Source organism: Strongylocentrotus purpuratus, unplaced genomic scaffold (assembly GCF_000002235.5).
Source record: "Strongylocentrotus purpuratus isolate Spur 01 unplaced genomic scaffold, Spur_5.0 spur5_scaffold_8, whole genome shotgun sequence".
NCBI lineage: Eukaryota > Metazoa > Echinodermata > Echinoidea > Camarodonta > Strongylocentrotidae > Strongylocentrotus > Strongylocentrotus purpuratus.
The window spans coordinates 29,046,190-29,070,045 of record NW_022145614.1 but is presented as its reverse complement, the minus strand read 5'-3'; the positions used below and the strand labels follow the sequence as shown (position 1 = coordinate 29,070,045).

At 35.7% G+C, this 23,856-nt stretch overlaps 1 protein-coding gene across 1 annotated transcript in view; it reads left to right on the top strand.

Moving 5' to 3' along the window:
- The first annotated feature begins 1,920 nt into the window (after positions 1-1,920).
- The window catches only part of LOC578361 (solute carrier family 12 member 4), a 46,755-nt gene continuing 24,819 nt past the window's right edge, over positions 1,921-23,856 (top strand). The window contains exons 1-5 of the mRNA XM_030976146.1: positions 1,921-2,105; positions 4,110-4,154; positions 19,094-19,170; positions 20,002-20,115; positions 23,513-23,662. Of these exons, the coding sequence (XP_030832006.1) occupies positions 1,979-2,105; positions 4,110-4,154; positions 19,094-19,170; positions 20,002-20,115; positions 23,513-23,662 (513 nt within the window). The 5' untranslated portion in view covers positions 1,921-1,978. The remainder of the gene's footprint in view (positions 2,106-4,109; positions 4,155-19,093; positions 19,171-20,001; positions 20,116-23,512; positions 23,663-23,856) is intronic.

Sequence of the window (23,856 nt, the reverse complement as noted above, 5' to 3'; positions counted from 1 at the left end):
CCTTCTTCTCCTTCTTTTAAATCTTATTTTCTTCTTCTTCTTTTAAATCTTTTTTTCTTCTTCTTCTCCTTCTCCTTCTTCCTCTGCTTCTTCTCCTTCTTTTAAATCTTCTTTTCTTCTTCTTCTTCTTCATCATCACCTTTTTCTTCATCTTGTTCTTCATCTTCCTTTCATCATCATCGTCATTGACAAATTTGACAAATTTACTTACAAGACTATAAAAGGGTTGACTTTTGATGTTATAGATCATATATAATTGCTTATGTATGTTTATTTATGATTTGTTTTACTTGTCAAGAAAGAGCAAAGCTTACTTATAATCAAGAAAAGAATGTTTTTAATAATTCTTTTCTTGTACTCAGATTTCTAAAAAGTTGTTTTATTTGTACTTCAAAAGTCAATAAAATTATTTTTCTTACCATTCCTTTTGTGTGTATGTAAAGTCTAAATCTGTGAATTGTGTATACTTTTTTGATAAATTTCAGAGAGAAAAGGTATGGATAATAGGTCCTATGATGACTCAATACAATGGAAATGTATTCATTCATACCCTTTGTAAATTTGATGTTTTTTCTGTCACAGTGTTTTTCGTAACTTAAAAAGTATGGGTTGAATTAGGGCCGTTTGTTGCATACTTGTCACATCCTCAAGAAATATAAATCGGGACAAATCATTTTTGTTGCATACTTAAAAAATAACCAAGCTTGGTAAGGGTTAATAATTTAGTTGTTAACTGTACATGTTATGTTTGAATAAACCAAGTGGAAATTGAAAGTATGACATATTTAAAATATCAGGGTTGGGGGGGGGGGGGGAATGAGCATTAGGAATAAGTTGCATTTCATTAGAAATAGAATTACAAACAAGTTTCCTGTGTAATCTCTATCAGGAATTGTTATCAAGAATGTTGCCTAATCACTTCAAGGGTAAACATCCAAATTGCAAAATAAAAAAAAATCATCAATTCATGGTTTTTTCATATCGAAGGGAAGTATAGTAGAGAGAAGAGAAATACGGAGCTGGTCAGGTATTTGGAAGACCGACAGTGTGAGAGAAATAATGGGTGAGAGGATTTCAAAATAGATCAGAGGTATACTGTGCGAGTAGGCTGATGACAGATATTAGTTTAGGTAAATCGATTTTATAATCACTAATGCTTACAATAAGCAGGGGCAGATCCAGGGGGTGCATGGGGGCCCTTTTTCTTTCCGAAAAAAAATTGCAGGAAAAAAGCTAAGAAATACATTCATGAATGAACATTTATTGTTCAGTTTATGGATAAATGCCTCAGAATGTACCATAAAGCATCTTAAGGTTCAAAAGTTTCAGGAGCCCTTAAGTAGGGCCCAGACCTCACTCCGTAAAGGAGGATTATCAATTTTGTACATTTCACGCCTCTCCGGGCCCCCTTTTGGAAAATCCTGGATCCACCCCTAGCTGTATGATAAGTACAACTATTTTTGTTCACCCTCTTCAACTGAATATTACTCCCCTTTCTTATTCATTTAATTTGTGAAAGCATTCCAATCATGAGCTCATAGCTTCCTTTTCATTCTTATCTTCTCTTATACTTCTTTTAACATTATCATGATTTACCAAATAGCATGAAACCATAAATATCAATCTGATAGTTCTGAAGACCATTAAAAGAGAAAGAAAAACACCAAAAAAAAACAGTTGATATGGGGGGGGGGGTGGGGGCAATATGGCACATCCATGTCCATTGCACGTGCACCTTGTACCTTCCAAAGGCAGCTTATCCACTGATTTGGTTATAGCCGTTTAAAAAAATGTGTTAAATCCCTCCGCCTACTGTTGATGTAGTGGAACCCCCCCCCCCCTTTTTTTTTTCCTTCTGCTTCTATGGGACTTTCGATGGGCCATTTGTGTCAGGTCAAAGTGATCGCGATTGCATTGCTCTAAACGATAATCATTCACTGATTATTTTTGCGTCGCGAAGGTGCGAAAAGCTTTCATCATGTCTTCTGTCAGATTCACAGTGACAAAAACTGATGGAAATGCAGACCCCGACGCCAATGATGATGTTCATACAATTCCTAAGATCCAAATCGTAGATTCCGATGGGAAATCAACCACGAAATACAGTAAGTATTCTCTATTTTCTCTCTCTCGACTGGCTTGTATAGTTGTAATACAGCGCGCAGTAGGACGTCCATCCAGCATACGTGCATTGCCAATGCACCCCGAGCCGTGCCTGACTTACGGTCAAAACCCCGCAATGCGAACGTAGGCGTGGTGGGGCGGCTTCAAAGAAGCCATCCGTGAACGCCATGACTCTTTTTCTTTACAAAAATGTTACTTATTAGCAATACAATTTATGATTCTGATTTAATGAAATATGGTTTAAGGCTCACAAAATTTGAAGATAGCCATGTGTATCAAAACCTAGACAATGAATGAGAGAAAATGAGAGTGAGTGAGTGTTCTTGTTTGGCCGAGTGAGAGTGGCTAGTGGAGTCCAACCAAGACTTTTTTTTGATGAGATAATTAAATGAGTGGACCGGTGATGATTATATGGGATGATATTGGGAGTGAAACTGAAACTTTGAAAGAACAAAAAATTTGCTTGTGATTCTAAAAAAAAGCACATCAGCATTGTAGATTTCTATCTTTACAGTTAATGAATTATTTTGGAAACAACAAAATGAATTTCATCCATTTCTGTGTGGTCAATTCTGGAATGAAAATAACATAGAACTCTAAATTTTGATATTGATAATGTATGTGAGAAGTTTAACAAAATATATTCTTTGAATTTGTTCATATGTTCCCACCGTCCTCTACTATGGTTTTCATGAGAATCAAATCTCATGCTAATTGAAGAAAAAAAATCTTGGTACCTGTATGTTAATCAAACAAAATATTGAGGAAATGGATGTATTTGTTGTGTAGGTTTCTATGTAGCAACTTGATCTTGATTGATTGGTATAAACAACAGGGTTCTGTGCATTTGAAACTGCTATTTAAACTTTTAAGTGAACATACTATATTTTTCTCTCATTTTTATTTAGCAAATTTGTTCTCCATGTGTACTGCTGACTACTGCATGCTCTTGTATTATAGCAATTTATGAACCAAAGGGAAATTTAAAAAAATGTCTTTGTTCAAGTGCTGATAAGAGCTCTGTAACCATCTTTCTTTCATTTTTTTAATCATTGAAATTACCAAGTTCTTTAGAATGCATTCCTTCTTTTCTTCTCAGTGATGTTTTCAGTATAAATATGTTTTTAAATACAATTCACATAAAGTTTCTTCAATGTTGATAAAGGATTATGGTAGGTACATGTATTTTGTTCTTATACAGACTTGAATCAGATATAAAGCATAGCTTCTTGACAAATGCATGACAGTTCTTGAATGCCTTCAAATTTATTGTTTTGCTCATAGCATTGATTTAATTTTACTTTTATTTTTCATAAAAAGTGTATTTTGCGTATTTTATTTCTTTCATTCATTTCAGACTAGTGTATTACAGAACCTTCATGTAGCTAAAATTAATTTTCTTTCTTTAAATATATATTCCTACCATATGTCATGAATGAATTGAATCCATCTTCATTTTGGTTGCATAAGGACAATACAGTACATGTAGGTCTATAGTAGATGAAATAATAGTCTCCTTTTTCCCTTCAAAAGCCACCAATACTTTTGACTCAGTTTTTTGACTTTGACTCCAATAATCTGGGACTATATTGTATTTATATTCAGTATAAATATTGGAAGCCTAATTGCACAAAATACCTTTAAAAAAAATTATCCTTGTACAGTGTACACAATGTACAGTGTTACTACTGAAAAGGGCATGCAGTTAAAATATTATGTTGGATACGCTTCAAAGTAACTTCAAAGCTATAGAGGATATTATGCGACCAAATAGTTTCTACGAGTATTATATACCCTTTCCAACTTCCTACTGCTCTCTACATCCACATCGTTTGATTAATCTTTTTCTTTTTGTTACTACATTGAGATCAAATTGTCCAAAACATTTATTTTTATTCATTAGTTTTTTACTAATACACCATGCCATCCATACATGTACATCAAACATGTATACATGATACCATTGATTAATGCTTCAATTTCAGCACGATTAGTTGATGGATCAAGTGGTAATTTTGGCAGTGTTCACCGTAAGTTATTTTATTTTTCAACACCAATCTGCATTCATTTGAATGTGCTTCAAGTGTGTGCATCTTGGCTCTTTTCAATTCCAGTAACTGCATGCCATTGAAAACATACTCACAGAGCATCTGGCTGTGGCTTCTTATGTACTCATCTGCCTTTTAATTGTTTCAACCAATTAACTTTAAGTATTTATGACAGAAAGTCATTGAAGTGTGTAATTACAGTAAATGTACCTGTACTAGTCTAATACATGAACATGTTTTGTCATCTAGATTCATGAGAAGCAATCATTTGTAATGTACAATATGTAATCATTTTGTGTATCATGTGAATATTAATTCTTACCATCTAGTGAAAGTAGTTTGTAGACAAATCAAAAGGAACCATTGATACATTCAGTTGATCAACATGCATAGAAAGGGTTCTCCTGTTAAAGCATTAAGTTGATTAGAATGTTACCTGGGATAGTGGGTGTGGAATTGTTGCAAAATGTATTGTATGGTTCAATTTAACATTCAATAACATGCACATTTTTTAAGTAACAGGCACAAATTTGAAGGAATCAGACTAGAAAATAAAGGAGATGATGGATGTATTTCGGGGTGGCAATTACGTACAATATTTTAAAATTTCAAACAACACTTTCTATTGCCTTCAAATTTAAGTTTTGTGTGAAAATGTTTATGTCTACTTGTATACTGAAGGGTTATTATTTAGATATTGACTACAACTGATATAGTGTAACTATTCTTACAAGCCTAATTTGCATTGTGCATCAATGTGTGAATTATAATTTTATAATACAGCTCTTGCTCAATGGCATTCCAAAAAAGAAAAGAAAAAAAAGAATGCCATTATACATTTCATACAGTGCAGTGTACAAAACCAGTGAGCTGGAATGTTGTGGAAACAACATGTGTTATCCCATTGTCCTTAGACAGAGTAATAGATTTTTCCAAAGGTCTTGATGACTCAACTTTGCTTTTCCATAGTGGCACCAATAATATTATATACAATTACATACATTCTCTTTATTTCTGATAACCTGCAGCCTACATGTACGTATTTATGGTTCTCAATTAAGTTTTGTAATGGGAGAAAAATAAAGGAGTTTGGAGTTAGCAAACACTTACAGACTTTACATGTGAGGTTACAAACATGTCAAACTTTATATCTTCATGATGTTGTACAGCATGTGAACTTCAAAAAGTCAGAACCCCTGAATGTAAATGAGAGAAGTTTCCAGAATAGCTGAGTGGGGTTGATAGGTGACAGTTCTTGAGTACCGCTTTAAGTGGATTTTCCCACAAAATAAGCAAGACGTTTGCTTCCTGTGAGCTGCTTTTTGCCGTCTGAATATTTGTTTTCCTCATGTAAGAAACTTCCTGGGACGGAGCATTTCGCATTTTAACCCAAATTAGATTTTTATCTCATAGTGCACATTTCAGAAGAGGAAAACATTCGGGGGGGGGGGGGGGGGGCAGAGGTGATCTCAAATGTTTGGCTCATCAATGCTCTATCAGTGGGTGAATGTATACTAAATAAACAGGATTTTTCATCTTGTCTACCTCTTATTTAAGAGCTATATGCTCTTATTAAAACAGGTTGTTTTTTTGTAAAGTGAAAGTATTAGTCTTCCTGTACATGTACAGTTTTTACATGATTGTAGACGTTTTTTTGCTTATTTAATTGAGCTAAAGGCTGTTTGGTCATAGTTATGCAAATTTTGCATGTAGTTTCATGTGCATGCAAATTCAAATTCTATTGATTAAATTTCTGGTTAGGATTGAGATATTACTAAACCACACTGACACATGGTTATGAATGCAATTCTCACGAACAGATATTAACGATTGGAGCTACAATTAAACTTAAGCTTGCATTAATGAAAAATTAAGGGTGAAAAAATCAATAAGAATACAGTATGTTGTGTTAAAAATCAGGAGTGAAAATATAAATTACATTACAAGGGATAGGTTTTATCGACATGAATGAATTCACAATGTAGTGAGAAAGAACTACTGTAACAGATTTTGTTAACACGATGGAGTTGTCATCTAGAAACTTTTTTTGTTTGTATATTTATGTTCTTATTGATAATGTCATCATTGTCATGTAGAAACTTTGATGACATATTGTCTGTGCATGGTTGCATGAAGAGTCTTTTTATGCAAAGAGTTTGAGGACAGCTGCTGAATGAAGCCTGGCCATGAATATTTGAATATGTGGGTGTTACTTAATAGTTGGCAGGAATGTCAGATTTAAAGGGATAGTCCCTCATATATCGCCTAATGTTGTTTCAAACATGTGCCATTCCCATCATCAAGGGGTCATTGTAGTAATGTATTAAATTTGTAGCTTCCCTTATGATGAATAAATAACATTTAACTGTTACAATTTTATTGTATTTCAATAACCAGAATGCAGATTGTTGATATTTGATGCTAGGGACAAAGTAGGGAGTCAATATTCTACCCTGTCCTACATTAGTAACACCATCTGCTTTCTGACTATTGTGTAGTTTGTCAACAAAGTCTACCAAAAAAGAAAAGAATTAGAATTGATCATAAAAATTGGCCTTTCATAACAACTACGGTACATGTATCTCCCCTGTATAGTTGGGTTTTGAAGAAAAACAAAAATAATTTGTTGTCTTGCTTTTGATAGTAGAAGTTGCAGTGTCTTGCATTGTGTGGTCAATGTGCTTCTCACCCCCAAACACAAGAATGATAACATACAAATGTTCTTACCTGATACTAAATAACTGCTGAATGCTAATAATAATATCTTTTTTTGTGCATTTGAACATGACGATCACAGACAGATTTATCTTGCAATGAGCATGCCATTTAGTGGTTTTTGCATTATATATTGTAGAAATTTCATTGTTTTGCATACATGTAGTTGAAAAAAATACTAATGTTATGCAATTCTGAGATTTTATCCCAAATTCATGAAAGCGGTTTACCCATGGTTTAAACCACCACAACTTCAAGTGTAGTACAGGCATGTCCACATGCCCAACAGAGCCATACATGTATAAACACAGAGTTTGGACAACTCGCTTGGTTTTCGCTCGGTCACAATCCACAACATGGCATGTATTATTTTGTTTTGTGCCCAACTCGAACCGGGTTGGCCAAACTCTCCTGATCAATGGCTCTGATGCCCAACATGTGTGTTACAAAACAGTTATAACTGTGATGTATATCATACTTATTTGAGTTATTTCAGTCGAAGGTGGAGGTTCATAGTCAAACCAAGGTTTAAACCATGGGTTAAACTAAACATTCTTTGTGAATTTCGGCCTCTTGAGGTGTTTGTTTTAACAAGTTTTGCCTGTTTGTTTGCAGTGTCGAGAAGTCCACCTTCTCCCGGTGATATGTTTAGAAAACTCCAATCCAAGCTGACAGTCAGAGGTGACCCCAAATTAATAGTAATGCCTTGTCCTAGAAAACTTGCATTTTGGCATCCTGTGGAAATGAAATACTAACAGAAAGAAATGACTAATTATGCCCATGCATGGTCTGCAGTATGATAGGCAATTAGTCTAACATGTACAATGGTATGTTAATTACTGTAACGTAGTGCAATTTAGGATGAAAGTAACAAAAAAAAAGGGTATTTTGCTACTTCCTTCAAACTTTGTTTCAGTTTTGTTTCTAGTCTGATGAGCTTCTGCTTGCTGAGAAGTCAGAAACACTGGTTATGTTTTATTATTATTATTTTTGTTAAAAACTTTTTGGGGTATTCTCAGTTTGCATGAATATTGTTGCAGTTTCAAATACAATTCCTTGTTGGCATCATGAATCAAAAACTCACAAGCCTGCTTGATAAAATATTAAGTGTTATTGACATGAAAAAGACCTGAACGGATATTTAAGAAAGTTCAAAAGGAAATTGCTTTTGATATTTGTTTTGCAATGAACAGAAGTTACTACCGGTAGTTTGATAATGAAAGTGAGCATTTAATTTGTATTTGTTGGTGTACATATAGAAGCATATTGGAACTAGCCACTAGGCTTAGACAGATTGTCATGGTAATGGTGATGGTGGTATGTGTATCACACTAGTTTAGTAAATATGTCCCATCGCTAGACATCAAGTTGTTCATCACACATATATTGTAGACAAAAGTAAATATGTTGCCACGGAAATGTTGATGGTGATGGTGCCATGTATAAACATTCTAGGTAGCTGGATAGACGTAGTGATCATTGGTAAACATTGAATCGTATATTATCTATGTGTATGGCTGTATGTCTTTTATGGCGGTATGTCTTTTATGGCTTCACAGGGAATGAACATGTACATGTAGTTATTCATCATAGATACATTATAACATTATACATGTATGTGCTGTGACTGTGACTGTGACTATGATGTACTACATGTACTATATACTGTACCAGACATTGTTTTGTAACATGAACATCCTTTACTCACCATCAAGAATGTACATGTAAACTGCTCTTATGAACAAACTGGCAAGTGGCCCAGAGAGCAAGTGCATCGCCAATGAAAAATGGCAATGAGATCGATACTGCTGCTCCTGCTACACTGTACACCATGCATTCATGGGTCATGGGTGTATAATGTAACAGGTAACTTGATAAAGAAACGTAGGCACACCGGAATATTTTTTTCTTCTTCATGACTCCCGCCTTGTACCTCATTGAGGCCTCGAGCATCCCCTCTCACCTTGGCTCATTTGTCACTTTTGTTGGGCATGTAATCAGAATGAGCTACCGAAGGAGTGCTCTAACCAGAGAAGATAGGAATATACATGCACCTACATCTAAGAGACTCCCCACGTACTGTGTACTTGGCCTTGATGCACATACATGAGAACCGGTATGGGGTATAACAAAATTGCCAAAAAATAGTGCCAATGCGTAGGCTAGTGATACATAGAGAAGAAAGAGCAACATTTTATGAGGCTCAACTTGATGTTGAATTTGAACTATCATAACTATTGCAAAATTCCTGAAATGTGACAAAATAATTGTTGATATATTTAGGAAATTTTTTATTTTATTGAGAAAAATCAATTATTTGTTCTCCCTCCTAGCACTACATTCATCTAAGCCTGACAAAGTGACATTCTATGGTCAAAGCACGGCTGTATTTTTAATAAATTTTATCAGACATGTCCATACTACACAGCATGGATCCAGTATTTTATTCAAGGAAATCACTCCAATTTCCCCGTTACTGTTATTAGATCAAGTGACCATCACAATCATCACACAAAAGTTTGTGATGATCATCTTCCTATTGTCATGTGATCCATTTATAATAACCCATATATTTGTGTTCAATTACCGGTAGTGGGTTTTTACAAGGCTAAATTTGTTTCAATGCAGGATATGCTCACTAGTATAGGCAATACTTTATATAACATGTATTTGAGTGTCTACTGACTGTTGATTTACTACCAGTATTTTGTGGTCCATAGAAGGAAGAACACATGGACAAAACCTTTTAAATTTGTTATAGTTACATGCACATGTATGCCAAGGCCAATGATTTAGGGTTAACAATTTCTGTACTGGGTAGCTTACAAAGCCATGTACAAGTACATGCATGCTAATCGGTTTCAAATGAAAATCAAATTCAAAAGAGGCAGAAGGGCGTAAGCTCCTTATATTGTTTCACAGAGTTAACGCCCTTCTGGCTCTCAACAGACAATATAAGGAGAGATGCGCCAAGTACATGTACATGTACATGTATGTATTGCCTTTGGTGCGTTAATGTTTTCATTGGCGTGTTAATGTTTATTGTTGAGCAAGGTTCAAGTCTCACTGCCTTTAAATAATGAAACTGATTTGCAAACATCCAACCAGTTAGCAAATATATGAACAAATGAAAGGTGTACATTTTGGGCTTTTCAGTGTCATGGGTGGCAGAGTTCCTAAATTTAGCCGGCTTTCATCGAAAGGGTGCGGTGCGGCGCGGCGCGGTGTGGTGTGCTCAACGCACCCATTCGATAAAAGGCCCCCCGCTTTTCTCGAAAGGGTGCGTTGAGAGCGGAGTACCGTTTTAACACACCCTTTCGATAAAAGCGGGGGGTCTTTTCTCGAAAGGGTGCGTCGACTAGTCTTTCGCATCAGTCGTTTAAAATGAGGATCTAGGACAGAAGGTAATAGTTGCCAATTTAAGTATATCGAAAATGTAATAAATAAAATGGAATGGTCTTGATTACAGAGTGTTCTCTTTCGTTATTACTATGTTGATGGGGAGACAGAGAGAAGGAAAAAGGGGAAAGGGAAAGGGAAGATAAAAGGAAAGAAAGAAGAAGAAGAAGAAAAGAGGGAAACGGGGGGGGGGGGGGGGCGAAGGGCTCTTGGCTCCTCCTCACCCCCTCCCCCCCCCCCCGCCAAAAAATTAATGAGAGAGAGAGAGAAGGGAAAGGGAAAGGGAAAGAAAATATAAAAGGAAAGAAAGAAGAAGAAGAAGGAAAGAGGGAAACGGAGGAAGGGCGAAAGGCTCTTACCTACCCCCCCCCCCCGCCCCCTCCCGCCAAAAAAAATAAATAAGAGAGAGAAGGGAGAGGGGAAAAAAGAGGAAAAAGAATAAGAAGAAAAGAGGGAAACGGGGGCGAAAGGCTCTTGCCCTCCCCCCCCCCCCCCGCCAAAAATAAATAAGAGAGAGAGAGAGAGAGAGAGAAGGGAGAGGGAAAAAGAAAATATAAAAGGAAAGAAAGAAGAGGAAGAAGAAGGAAAGAGGGAAACAGGGGAAGGGCGGAGGACACTTGCCTCCCCCCACCCCCCCCCCCCGCCAAAAAATAAATCAGAGAGAGAGAGATTAGAAAGCGAAAGGGAAAGAGATGATAAAAGGAAAGAAAGAAGAGGAAAAAGGAAAGAAGAAAAGAGGGACACGGGGGCGAAGGGCTCTTGCCATCCCCCCCCCCCCCGCCAAAAATAAATACGAAAGAGAGAGAGAGAGAGAGAAGGGAGAGGGAATAAGAAAATATAAAACGAAAGTAAGAAGAGGAACAAGGAAAGAGGGAAACGGGGGAAGGGCGGAGGACTCTTGCCTCCCCCCTCCCGCCAAAAAATAAATCAGAGAGAGAGAGAAGGGAAAGGGAAAGGGAAAGAGAAGATAAAAAAGAAAAAGAAAAGAAAGAAAGAGAAAAACGAAAAAGAGGGAGAATAGGAAAGAAAGGAAAAAAAGAAAAGAAAGGAGGCAAGAGCCCTTTGCCCCCGTTTCCTTCTTTTCTTCTTCTTCCTCTTCTTTCTTTCCTTTTATCTTCTCTTTCCCTTTCCTTCTCTCTCTCTCTCTTATTTATTTTTTGGCAAGGCGGGGGGAGGCAAGAGCCCTTCGCCCCCGTTTCCCTCTTTTCTTCTTATTCTTCTTCCTCTTCTTTCTTTCCTTTTATCTTCTCTTTCCCTTTCCCTTCTCTCTCTATCTCTTATTTATTTTTTGGCGGGCGGTGGGGAGGGAGGAGGCAAGAGCCTTTCGCCCTCCCCATGTTTCCCTCTTTCCTTCTTATTCCTCTTCTTTCTCTCTTTTATATTTTCTTTCCCTTTCCCTTCTCTCTCTCTCTCTTATTTATTTTTTTGGCGGGGGGGGGGGGGTAAGAGCCCTTCGCCCTTCCAACGTTTCCCTCTTTCCTTCTTATTCCTCTTCTTTCTTTCCTTTTATATTTTCTTTCCCTTTCCCTTCTCTCTCTCTCTCTCTATTATTTATTTTTGGCGGGGGGGGGGGGGGAGGGGGAAGGCAAGAGCCCTTCGCCCTTCCCCGTTTCCCTCTTTCCTTCTTATTCCTCTTCTTTCTTTCCCTTTCCCTTCTCTCTCTCTTATTTATTTTTTTGGCGGGGGGGGGGGGTGGTAAGAGCCTTTCGCCCTTCCCACGTTTCCCTCTTTCCTTCTTCCTCTTCTTTCTTTCCTTTTATATTTTCTTTCCCTTTCTCTTTCCCTTCTCTCTCTTATTTATTTTTGGCGGGGGTGGGGGGAGGGGGGAGGCAAGAGCCCTTCGTCCTTCCCCCGTTTCCCTCTTTCCTTCTTAATCCTCTTCTTTCTTCCCTTTCCCTTCCCTCTCTTATTTATTTTTTTGGCGGGAGGGGGGAGGGCAAGAGCCCTTCGCCCCCGTTTCCCTCTTTTCTTCTTATTCTTTTTCCTCTTCTTTCTTTCCTTTTAGATTTTCTTTCCCTCTCCCTTCTCTCTCTTATTTATTTTTTTGGCGGGAGGGGGCGGGGGGGGGGGGGGGTAGGTAAGAGCCTTTCGCCCTTCCTCCGTTTCCCTCTTTCCTTCTTCTTCTTCTTTCTATTTCCTTTTATATTTTCTTTCCCTTTCCCTTCTCTCTCTCTCTCTCTCTCTCTCCTATTTATTTTATTGGCGGGGGGGGGGGGGGAGGTAAGAGCCTTTCGCTTTTCCCCCGTTTCCCTCTTTCCTTCTTCCTCTTCTTTCTTTCCTTTTATATTTTCTTTCCCTTTCCCTTCTCTCTCTCTCTCTTATTTATTTTTTGGCGGGGGAGGGGGGTGAGAAGAAGGCAAGAGCCCTGCGCGCCCCCCCCCCCCCCGTTTCCCTCTTTTCTTCTTATTCTTCTTTCTTTCCTTTTATCTTCCCTTTCCCTTTCCCCATTTTCCTTCTCTCTGTCTCCCCCATCAACATAGTAATAACGAAAGAGACCATGCTCTGTAATCAAGACCATACCATTTTATTTAATACATTTTCGATATACTTAAATTGGCAACTATTACCTTCTGTCCCAGATCCTCATTTTAAACGACTGATGCGAAAGACTAGTCGACGCACCCTTTCGAGAAAAGACCCCCCGCTTTTATCGAAAGGGTGTGTTAAAACGGTGCTCCGCTCTCAACGCACCCTTTCGAGAAAAGCGGGGGGCCTTTTATCGAATGGGTGCGTTGAGCACACCACACCGCGCCGCACCGCACCGCACCCTTTCGATGAAAGCCAATTTAGCCTGTGTCTGTGGTGTAGAAGAGCTCACTTGGGCCACACAGCATTTTCTATGTTAAAAGAAACTGCTGGTTAATCTGTAGAAAGTGCTTGTATATTTATCTTGATGCATATATAATGTGAGAATTGAGGATTTTTAAAGTGTTTGCTGTGTCCAGTCCAAGCCATTGTAATTCATCTGACATGCATAAATGGGGTAATGGATCAAGAGTTCAAAGTCCTCTTTCCTTTCAATTAGTTTTATGAAGAAAAAAAAAGAAGAAAAAACACTTTTAGTTATCATGCCGTGAAGAAATCTCAGATTTTCCACTCTATGAATTATTGGCTTGACTACAAAGGCCTCCTCATTATACTCTGATCAGGCACGACTAATATACAATGAACTTTGACCCCACTCTCCACTTCATTGTCCAGACTCCACTGTCTCCAGAGAAGAGTTATTTGTTAAGAATTTAATAATCTATTTTTCCTTTAATTGTTTGCACTTGTACACTCTACAGAATATAATTGAGGCCCTAATGACTCCCTTAATGCACAATCAGAGGAAGAACTTTGTTCTCTGTATTATAATTATCTGTTTTATTGAATGTGGGAGTAAAAACAAAAACTTCACTTCCACTGGCAATGCTACTGGTGACATCTCTGTACTATTTCCTTCCATTGCAATACACATGTACCCATGGTCATATCATTCTACATACCGGGGTATGTAGAATTATTACATGTACAAGTATGTCATTGTACACACAAATGTACTTTCTCAGTGAGGCTACCCTTTCATCTACACACATAATCCGAAGGTTCCTGTATTGACTCGGAGAGTATTTGATAAACCTTGATTGGATTAGCCTTGGGAGCTAATTCAAAATATGAATGAATTTCCTCAGCCGTCAAAATTTTGTTTTGCTCGTCTATATGTAGGCAGTACAATATGTACAATGTATGTCGTCCAAAAGACCTGTATACTAATTAATGTATTGCTGTTTATGAATGTTTCTCTCCCGTTACCCTTGGTTACCAACCATTTCATTAACCTGCCATGCACAATGGCTCTCTATGGATAGAATTCACTTTGCATTGTGCAACATTTGGTGTTGCTATGTCTGGCAAGCCACTAAGCAAGATTTTCAGTCAAGAGAAACTGTTGTTAAAAATGATGCAAACAATTTAGTAAACAGGTCTTTTGGAAAATCAATACAAAGAGGGTATGCACAGCCACAGGTAGCATACTAGTACTAGACATTGATAGCTTATTTCATACTTTATCCTGTCATTGTTTTAATTGAACGGATCTGCAGTTTACTCACAAGACACAAGCTCGGTTTTTATACAGATAGAGGTACCTTTCTTTACATGTACATGTACGTAGTGATACGTGTACCTAATTGCTTATATGCCTAAAGGTCTACACTATGTAATAAAAAAGTCAATGTTCTTGTAATAAGATTGTAAAGTGATATGCATCAATCGGTATGAAAAAACTTTTTAGCTTGCGGAAGCTCTTTTAGGATTCGGAGGTGTATAAGAGTGATTTACTCACATTCATCGTTCTTTATCAGAGCTCTTTTTCAATTTAGTAGTCTAGCTCCTTGAGAGCTTACCAGAGCTAAGTTGCTCACCATTCTGTGCACTCTTTTTTCTTTACTGAAGTAAATTTTTAACAAACCTTTCATTAATCTATTTTGCAACAAAGAGCATGTAGCGGATAGCATAGCTAATTGGTTCAAGCTTCATGGTGAGTATTAACCTATTTCTACTGGTCGCTGGAGAAACAACACTTTTGAAATGAATATATCTGTTTGTGCTTACATGGGACATTATGATTTAATATGATTTTAAAATATTTATTCACTTATTTTAAATATCTTTATTTAACTATTATTTTGGCTTTTATTGTCTAGGACTCTAGGTACTTTTATTTGGCTCTGATTTCTTCAGTTTAACTAGCATTAAATTTCGTGTAATTCTGTGCAAATCCTTATTTTAAAGAGCTTCTTGACTATGTACATGTATTTTTGTAGATGTTCTTTGCCTTTTATTTTTATTTTTTATTTTTTATTTCTTTATTTAGTGTTAAGTATTTGTCTCTTTATGGTGTTTTGCATTACTTCTTTTTGTTGATCTTTTTTCAGCTAGCCTTAAAATAATTTGAGTTGCTCCTTACTTTTTCGTATGAGTAATTATTTATTTCCTACGGTGGAAATCTTGTCAAGTAGATGGATTATGTGATATGTTGTAATTTTATTTTGGAATTGAAATTGTGTGGATGCTTAATGGTACATACATGTACATAGCAGCAATGCTGTCAACTGGTGCATTTCATTCTATCTCTATTGTGGAAAATTAGACTGCATCTTTTGCATGTGTTCTTAATTGGAAGAAAACAAATCATCATTTATGAAAATGTATTTTTGCATCTATTGGGACATGTTTTAATTTATGTAAACAAGCTAAAAGCAATATCATATTTTCTCTGCAATGATCACTTATGATTTTTTAAAGTTTTACTTGATTACAATGTTATATCTCTGAATGACTTATGATTTTAACAGCTGATTCTGAATGCACAGATATTGACAAAGAAAAAGGACAAGATTAAATGTATATGTACTGGAACTACTGCACAGGGAAATTGCATTGTGTAATATTTGGCATGAGATCGAGTAATGATTTTCTCACTCATGGCATGGGCCTCATTCATTTTATTATCTTCGACGACATTCCATGAGTTTCTATTGATTGAAGAAATGTTAGAAAGCCGCAAGCCTTTTAAATAGTCTTGGCTCGTTTATTTGAGATGGAATCATTCTTATGAAGATTTATTGAATCTTAATCTAAAATATCTGCAATCAGAGAAAATGTATGTAAGACTGATTTATTCTTTTACCAATTCCAATTCCAATACTTTCTTTTACCCCCTGTGTGAAGATATTATTTTTTATTTTCATAAGTACCATGAAGATTAAATGTACCATAATCTATGAAACACATGAAACCATGCAATTTGAAAAACAGAACAATGAAGTTTTATTTTTCACTTCAAATTTTAATGCAGTGCTATCCTAATTTTTAATTTAAATTTGATTGAATACACATAGATTTGGGTGTGACCCTCAAATAGAGGCACACACAAAAAAGCAAAAAACTTCCAACCACAAGATATAATACAGTAGGTACATGAATGTGTACAATGCACATTACATTTGTACTGTGTTGACATAATCTTGACTTCATGCCGTGTTTTTAGTTGCTAGTACTGAACAGAAATACATTTGTTCTCCAGGCAAGTCTTGAATATCACTTAATACTTATAATGGTTTTAACACTGTTAATTCAAGACATTGCCCCTAGTCAAACAGCTGCTTGCATTGTGCACGAAGACATGGACTTGTAAATTTGCCTTGCAGTCAGAACATAATGATATTTCCATACTACGACTGTCAGTACAGTACACAGAAGGAATCTATGAATGTCACAACTTTTATAATTTGCCTAATAGATTTACATGTGTAGTTTACACATTTAGTAGCACACATATTTTCAGTAATTTCACTTTATTGCATTTTAATCTTTCTTCACTTGGCACAAATAATATGTAGTATTTTTTAATTTCTACATGTATTATTATTTTCATTTCGTTTTTCTATTTTATTACCGGTATGTTGACTTTATTCTTTCAAGGTCAATTAGATGAAAGATTTACTTGTAAAGGATAACTTGTATGTAGCGTCTGAATTCAATATTTGTATGTGGAGTACATACTGCACTTCCATACTTTGCACATTACATTGCAATACATTTCACATTTGGGTCTCATATTGAAACCAGACTGTGATACCTTTATACATCTCAAGTTTTGTTTGTTTGTTTGTTTGTTTGTTTGTTGTTTTTTTTTCTTGGGGGGAAGGGTGCTGTTACACTTTTCTTCAATATCAAAACCACTCAAAATTAGAATTTCATATTTAATACCTGATAGGAAAAATTAAATAAATAAATAAATAAATGTTGAAGGCTAACACCACCTTATTATGTAGGCCCTACAGTATGTGTACCCTGCACTTTCTTCTGTCCAATATGCACATCATACGTATTACATGTCCATGTATTTTAATAAACCATCACATAATTTCAAATTTTCAAGACATATCATTATTCATGTACATTATGTTTTGTATGACTTTGTTTTGTCTGTACATGTATGTGACTATGTCTGTTCTCTGTACTCAACCATTTTATTTTCTGTTGATGCCATTTCAATGTTGGTGGTATTTTCTAAATACTAGTGTGGTGTTTATTTGTCAGATGTTTCTTCTTTTTTGCACCTCAGTTTATTTTTGTATCTTCTTACATGTTTTACAATATATTTGTAAATATTTAGGAGCATTACTTGTACAAATTAGCTGTATGAAATCAATATGGTTAAATGTATTATTATGGATATGCAAATAAATCCTATTTGGTCACTAATTCACCATAAGTGAGTACAGTGAACCTAGTTGTGGTCAGTACTTCATCAAGGTGGTAATGTCATTTACAGATTTATCCACATCTGTTAGTCACTCAAGCCTCAAACACAACTCTCCTTTTCTTGTTCATCCTCTCTCTTCATCTTTCTGTGTATATGCCCTCAAGAAATATGGCAAATTGTTCTGTTGCTATGTGTCTTCTGTTCATATTTGGTTAAATATTAATAAACCAGAGTGCGATAATCATTGATTTTTTTCCTTTTCATTACCCTATTAGGACAATAGTCCCAGTGTTAGCATGGATAGTATTCAATACCCAGAACTTTATGCAGATTTATATATTATAAATATTAACCTTACCAAGTAATAATATGCAGCAATTCTATACCCTAAAAATGCATCTCTCGTAAGACTTGTATATAATATCTAAACTTTAGAAATGCAAGAATAATTGACCGACATTTCTTTGTAGTGGTGTGAATCTCCCTGCCTCGAGGATGCTTCAAATCAAGTGGCATATCACCCACTACCTGCAGCATACATTAACATCTATAGAGCTATGTGCACATATTACTTGTATTACTTGTATGCAAGCTTCTCTAATACCCTCAAATCCTATGCAACCCTCTGACTAATTCTACAAGTTTAAGGCTCGATTTGCAGCTGCTATGTAGTGTAGTCTCTGTCGGTGTTTATCAATATCCTTGATCACTATCTGTTGGTGATAAACATATACTTTGTGCACTTTATAAAAATCTGACATGTTGTTTCGTAAATATTTTCTCAAACATGCTCCTGTTGACGTGCCTGTATTTTTGTGTAAAGTATGTACAGAATATGTTGTCTTTGTATTTTATACCTGCATTAGTATTGTTTTAAAATTATCTGTACGTCCACACATATTATACAAGTACATGCATACAAGTATCTACTACATTGTCAAAAGATGTTCCACGTGCATTATTTTACTAGTCATCGACTGTTACACAATACACATTAGAATACAATGAGTACAGATGGTTTACACTTTGATTCAAAGTGTAAACACGATGATTGTCTTATCTTTGTCAATGCAGATACGTAAACAAAGTATGCTCAGAATTCTTCCAACATAGCAGGTCAAAATGTCAAAATAGCTGTCAAATATCGTTAGAAGGCATTTACATGTAATTATATACAAATTACATTAATTATTTTTTACCTGTGGGCTTCTTTTAAACTGTTTATCAGGAAGGTGAAACTTAATTGATGTACCGGTGCATCATAATAATAAATGTCCATCAAAGCAAAGCCAAGTGGTAAACATAGATTGAAGTTCTACATCAATTCTACTTCAATGTCCAACTTTAAAAAAAAAAAAAAATTAATCTGCAATCACATAGTATACACAGTAAATATCAGCTACATTATTCTTATTTATTTCAATGAAAATTCATAACCTGCAATAGTCTTACATACTGTTCATGATTTAAGACACAATTTAACCAATTCAGAGAAGAATGATGTTGATTTTAAAGATATTAATCCATTGTTTGTATTGTTAATGTTACCTAGGCGATGGAGGAGACAAATCAGATGGCATGGCCATCTTGGAGTCAGGGTTACATGAGAGGAACTTGGCTCTCTATGAGGTAAGAAACAATGAAATAACAATTAAGGACAAAACTTGGATAATGTCTCATGTAGATCTAGAACTCTATTCTAACCATTAGGAATAAGTTCTATGACACGTTTTGATGTCAATCATGCGTATGGTACATGTACATACATGTATCTGAAAAAGTGTCTGAATTGTAGACCTCGTAATTGTCACATGTATACCATTTGGATATATTGTAGAACTATTCCAAATAATCATATTTTGAATTTGGTCAATGAAGATATTAAGCTGCTCTCTGTACTTCATGTGTAGAGATCTATGAGACATACTTCCATGTCATGCCAGATGTAGATAAAATAGGTTTCTTTTATTCCTTTTCTACATGCACACTTGCATATTTGATGATATTTGTTACATTTGATACATTACATGTAATTCTAATGACAGTGTAAAATTATTTGAATGGGGTGTGGTCTAACTCTTGAAAGCTTAGAAGAGCCATTGCAAAGAAACAAAGAAAGAAAAGGGGGAAAGAGAAATTGGTAGAAAAAGGATGAAATAACAAAAAAGATATAATGCTTGAATGAAATGTTTCGTTTAAACTAGTAAATAAAAAAAATTAAAAAAAAAATCACATTTGGAACACTAATTACTACAAATAAAACTTTAAAATATCATTCTAATATTCCTTCTGTATTTGCCAGAAAGCTGTTAGAATAAGATTATTACTTTACACTTTGCTTTGATGTGGTTGTAATGCTATTTTTTATGTTTTAATGCTACGTTGTAATGCTATCTTTTTAATGCTTTCTTTTATTTGGTTGTAATGCTATCTTTTATGTGGTTGTATTAAATGCTATAGGATGAGATGGAGCACAGACCTAAAGTATCATCCCTTATCAGTTCCCTGGCCAACTACAAGACTTTACCAGAGCACACAGAGGAACCCGATGAGAAGAGAAAGACAGCTGTGAAGGTAAGAAAGGGCACTGCACCCATTGACTTCTTCATCCTCATCTCCTTCTTATCACTCTCCTTCTCCTTATCCTCCTTCAATTTATCATACCATCTTACCTTTTTTTCTTCTTTCTCTTTCTTTCCTTTGAAGCCTCCAACACTTCCTATTTGTTTACCTGGAAGTTATCTTTTCATATTTGTTTAATCTCTTGTCACTTTGATTCGATACATGTTCTATCTTTACTACTGGTATCTTTATTTCCTACCTTTGTCCTCAATCTTCTAGTTTCTGTTTTGGGGAAGATTTTTTAAATATTTTTAATGTCATGATTTTGTCTCCTCTTCTACATATGTAGTTAATTGCCATCTTTTTTTCGCAACCCTTTCTCTTTTGTTTTTCTTTTCATTAATATTATTATTTAAAAAAGAAGAAAATGTATCCATCCTCTCCTTCCTCCAATGATCAATCTCGTATATGTATGTGTGTTATCTTTATCATTGTATCTGTATTATGTTTTGAGACACCGTAAAACCTGTCTCATGGCCACACCTACTTGTACATTATGTGCATGCATGACTATGAGACCTCATTACATATAACCGATATCTTGAGAAAAGTTGAAGAACCTGTTTAGAAAGGCCATCTGTCTAGTGTTTACCCCTTCACTTTTACCATTCCCCCATGTGTGGCCTTTATAGATAGGGGCCCACTACTGATGTACATTAAGCACATTTATGATGATCCTATCATCTTGATGTACTGTACCCTTCGCCTATGTCTAGGATCCAATTTTTCATCATTAATTTCCCCTCTGCTGATATTGGAAGAAGGCACTGACATTTATATTAAAACTCTGTGTGATTAATCATAGTCAGTTGTACAGTATGTAGAGTAATACCAGATCTGTAATTTGAATGATATATTGCATCTTAAAGGTACTATGTCCCTTTTGCAGCCAACCTCAAATGATGTAGAACTTTGCAGGAATTATGAATATGTCATGTATGTCCTATCTGTGAAATTTAAACGTTAGCAGTGTCCTTATATTCAAATTATGCAAGGAAACCCGTTTACTTGCTAGACTTCACTGTCGGACACTATTGAGTGACCGACTGGCTTTTTTCTTCTTTGGTAATAACATGCATGAAAAGAGTTGTAAAGGGTACATGAGCATTTGTCTACATCAATAACCCACTTCTTGTGATGGCCAAGATTAAACTGATTGAATCTTTGCGCTGCATAAAACGTATGACCATTCGGTACAATTGTCTGAAAATCAAGACTATTACTTTTGGGCTCTATAGCCCTAAAGTCGATTTGACAACTAATAGTCGTTTTTTCACACTTGAAGACGTTTTCAAGCCCCACCTTTTTTAGGGAAGTTCTAAATTAGTATTATCTTTCAAATGCAGTTGGAATTTAACTTTTTCATTTTTTTGGCCTGCAAATGGGACATAGCACCTTTAATGTTTGATATCTATTAGGTAAAAAGGAAGAAGAAGCAAACCCCCAAACAAACAAAAAACAAAAACAACAACATCAACAAAATACAATCTGAATAAGGTCTCCCCATATGCTAAAGGAATTATGAGGGTAGTCTATTAATCTTTAATTAAAATGAGAGAGCTACTCAATTTTCTATTGTATGGTACATTTAGTTTATAGTACCTGCAATTTTGTTTCCATTATGATGATTTTATCGTGTTGTATTGTTGTTTATGCCTTCAGCCCATGCATATTTCTGTAGTGAGCAGGAGATTTACATGACATTGTTTACTTACGTACAATAATGTATTTCAGTACATACCACATACTTATGTCATCGGTCTCTTTCGTGCAACAAATATAGTCTATTTGGAACCAGAAAGTTATTAAATCTGTTTAAGTACATGAGTTAATGGCCTTCTTGCTTCAACAAATGATATGTCAGTTTACCAGCATGTAATCAATGAATGTCTATTGAATCAATTGCCTCGTTACATTCATCTGTACAGTGGCTGCATTGTGCTGAACAGGTATATTGATTGAAGAGTGTGGTTTCCCAAGCTGCACCTAAATGCTACACCAAATTTCTTGATTTTGACCAAACTACCCACCCTTTTTTATAATTCAGTTTGCTGTGTGGTTTTCTATGATGTACTCTTAATAATGTACCACATGTACTATACCAACTGCCAACTTCTCATATTTGTAATACACTTTCAGCAGATGATACATGATTTGTTAGTGTCTATTGTGAGTGTTTTCAAAAGCCTCAGACATGTAGGCCTTCTAATACAATTGGAGATATAGGAATTGCATTACATATATTCTATTGCATAATGAAGAGGATTGATTTTCTGTTTTGTTTGTGTGGGAGGGTGTATGTTAATGTTATATATGTATACAATTACAGTTTTCTAATATATACCGTATACACATTGTAAGCTATTTTGTTGGGGATGTAGGGGTTATCGGTATTGGAGCTCTCAGATACAGCCCTTCCCTGCTATTCCTTGCAATCACATTATGGTTAAAAGGGAGGAAGAAAGAGAGATAGAGGAAAAGATAAAAGAAAAGATAAAAGAAAAGAAAAATATTAGATATGAGAAGAAGATGACGTGACCCCACCCCCCTTTTTTGTAACATGTACTCGATTCTGCTCACCTGCTCAAAAAGTATCCCACTGGCAATGCGAGTTGCACCCCTACCTCCTTAACCCCCATGCTATGTCACTGTACAAAATGACATTTCTTTTCCCTTTCACTATCGTGCTGGTGTTACCATGGTTTGATTTCTGGTATAGTGGAAAATGTTGACACCTAATTGCGTTTGAGGTGTACATTAAGTGTGTTTGTAGGCCCAGCTTATAATACAAATTGGAATGATTTATTGTCCTTGATAAGTGGCAGAAATGCTTTGAATCCATAAATATACCAGTGTATCTGCAGTTCATACATTTGTTGATTTTTTTTTGCTGTAAAGAGGAATTCTCTATTTGAGCTGAAGAAGAATTATTTGCTTTCCATGTATTTAGCCAGAAATCCTTTAATAAAGATGTTGGTAATGGAATCATGAATGTTGTAATGTTGACCGGTCCCATAAAAATATCTTACATGTATACAAACAGATTTAAAGAGTTTTTTTTCCTACTGGTATTTTTTTTTCTGCCCCGGTTTTTTTTTGTTGTTGTGTTTTTATTAGGGGGGGGGGGCATTAGTGTCAAATTTATTATATGTTTAAGAATGAAGTGTAACCATATAATATATGTATACAGTCTTATTAATAATCAGTATACTACAGACTACAAAGTGAAGCATACTTGCGCTGACTTCATACATTTTCCTCACTCACTTATACTCGGTGATCAATATATAACCAAACCAATATCCACTCTTCACGTTTTAAATCATCATTTACTCTACCCAAACCATAGAAAGCACCCAAGATGGGCACCCTGATGGGCGTGTACCTACCATGTCTTCAGAACATCCTTGGTGTCATTCTCTTCATCCGTCTAGCCTGGCAGGTGGGCAACGGCGGTGGTCTGGAGTGCTTCTTCATAGTGCTCGTCTCCTGTCTTACGGTAAGCCAGCATTTCTATCCTCTGGAGATACTCCATATTTGGACAATTAAGACAGTCATGGTTACTCACCAACAATGTTTGAATTGGAATGTGTTGGTTAGGATCAGTGGATGGATATATTTAGCCTTAGAACCAGACCTGTCAACCTCTGGAGTTCAAATACTGTATTCTTTAATCCCAAAAGTTGTATTTTA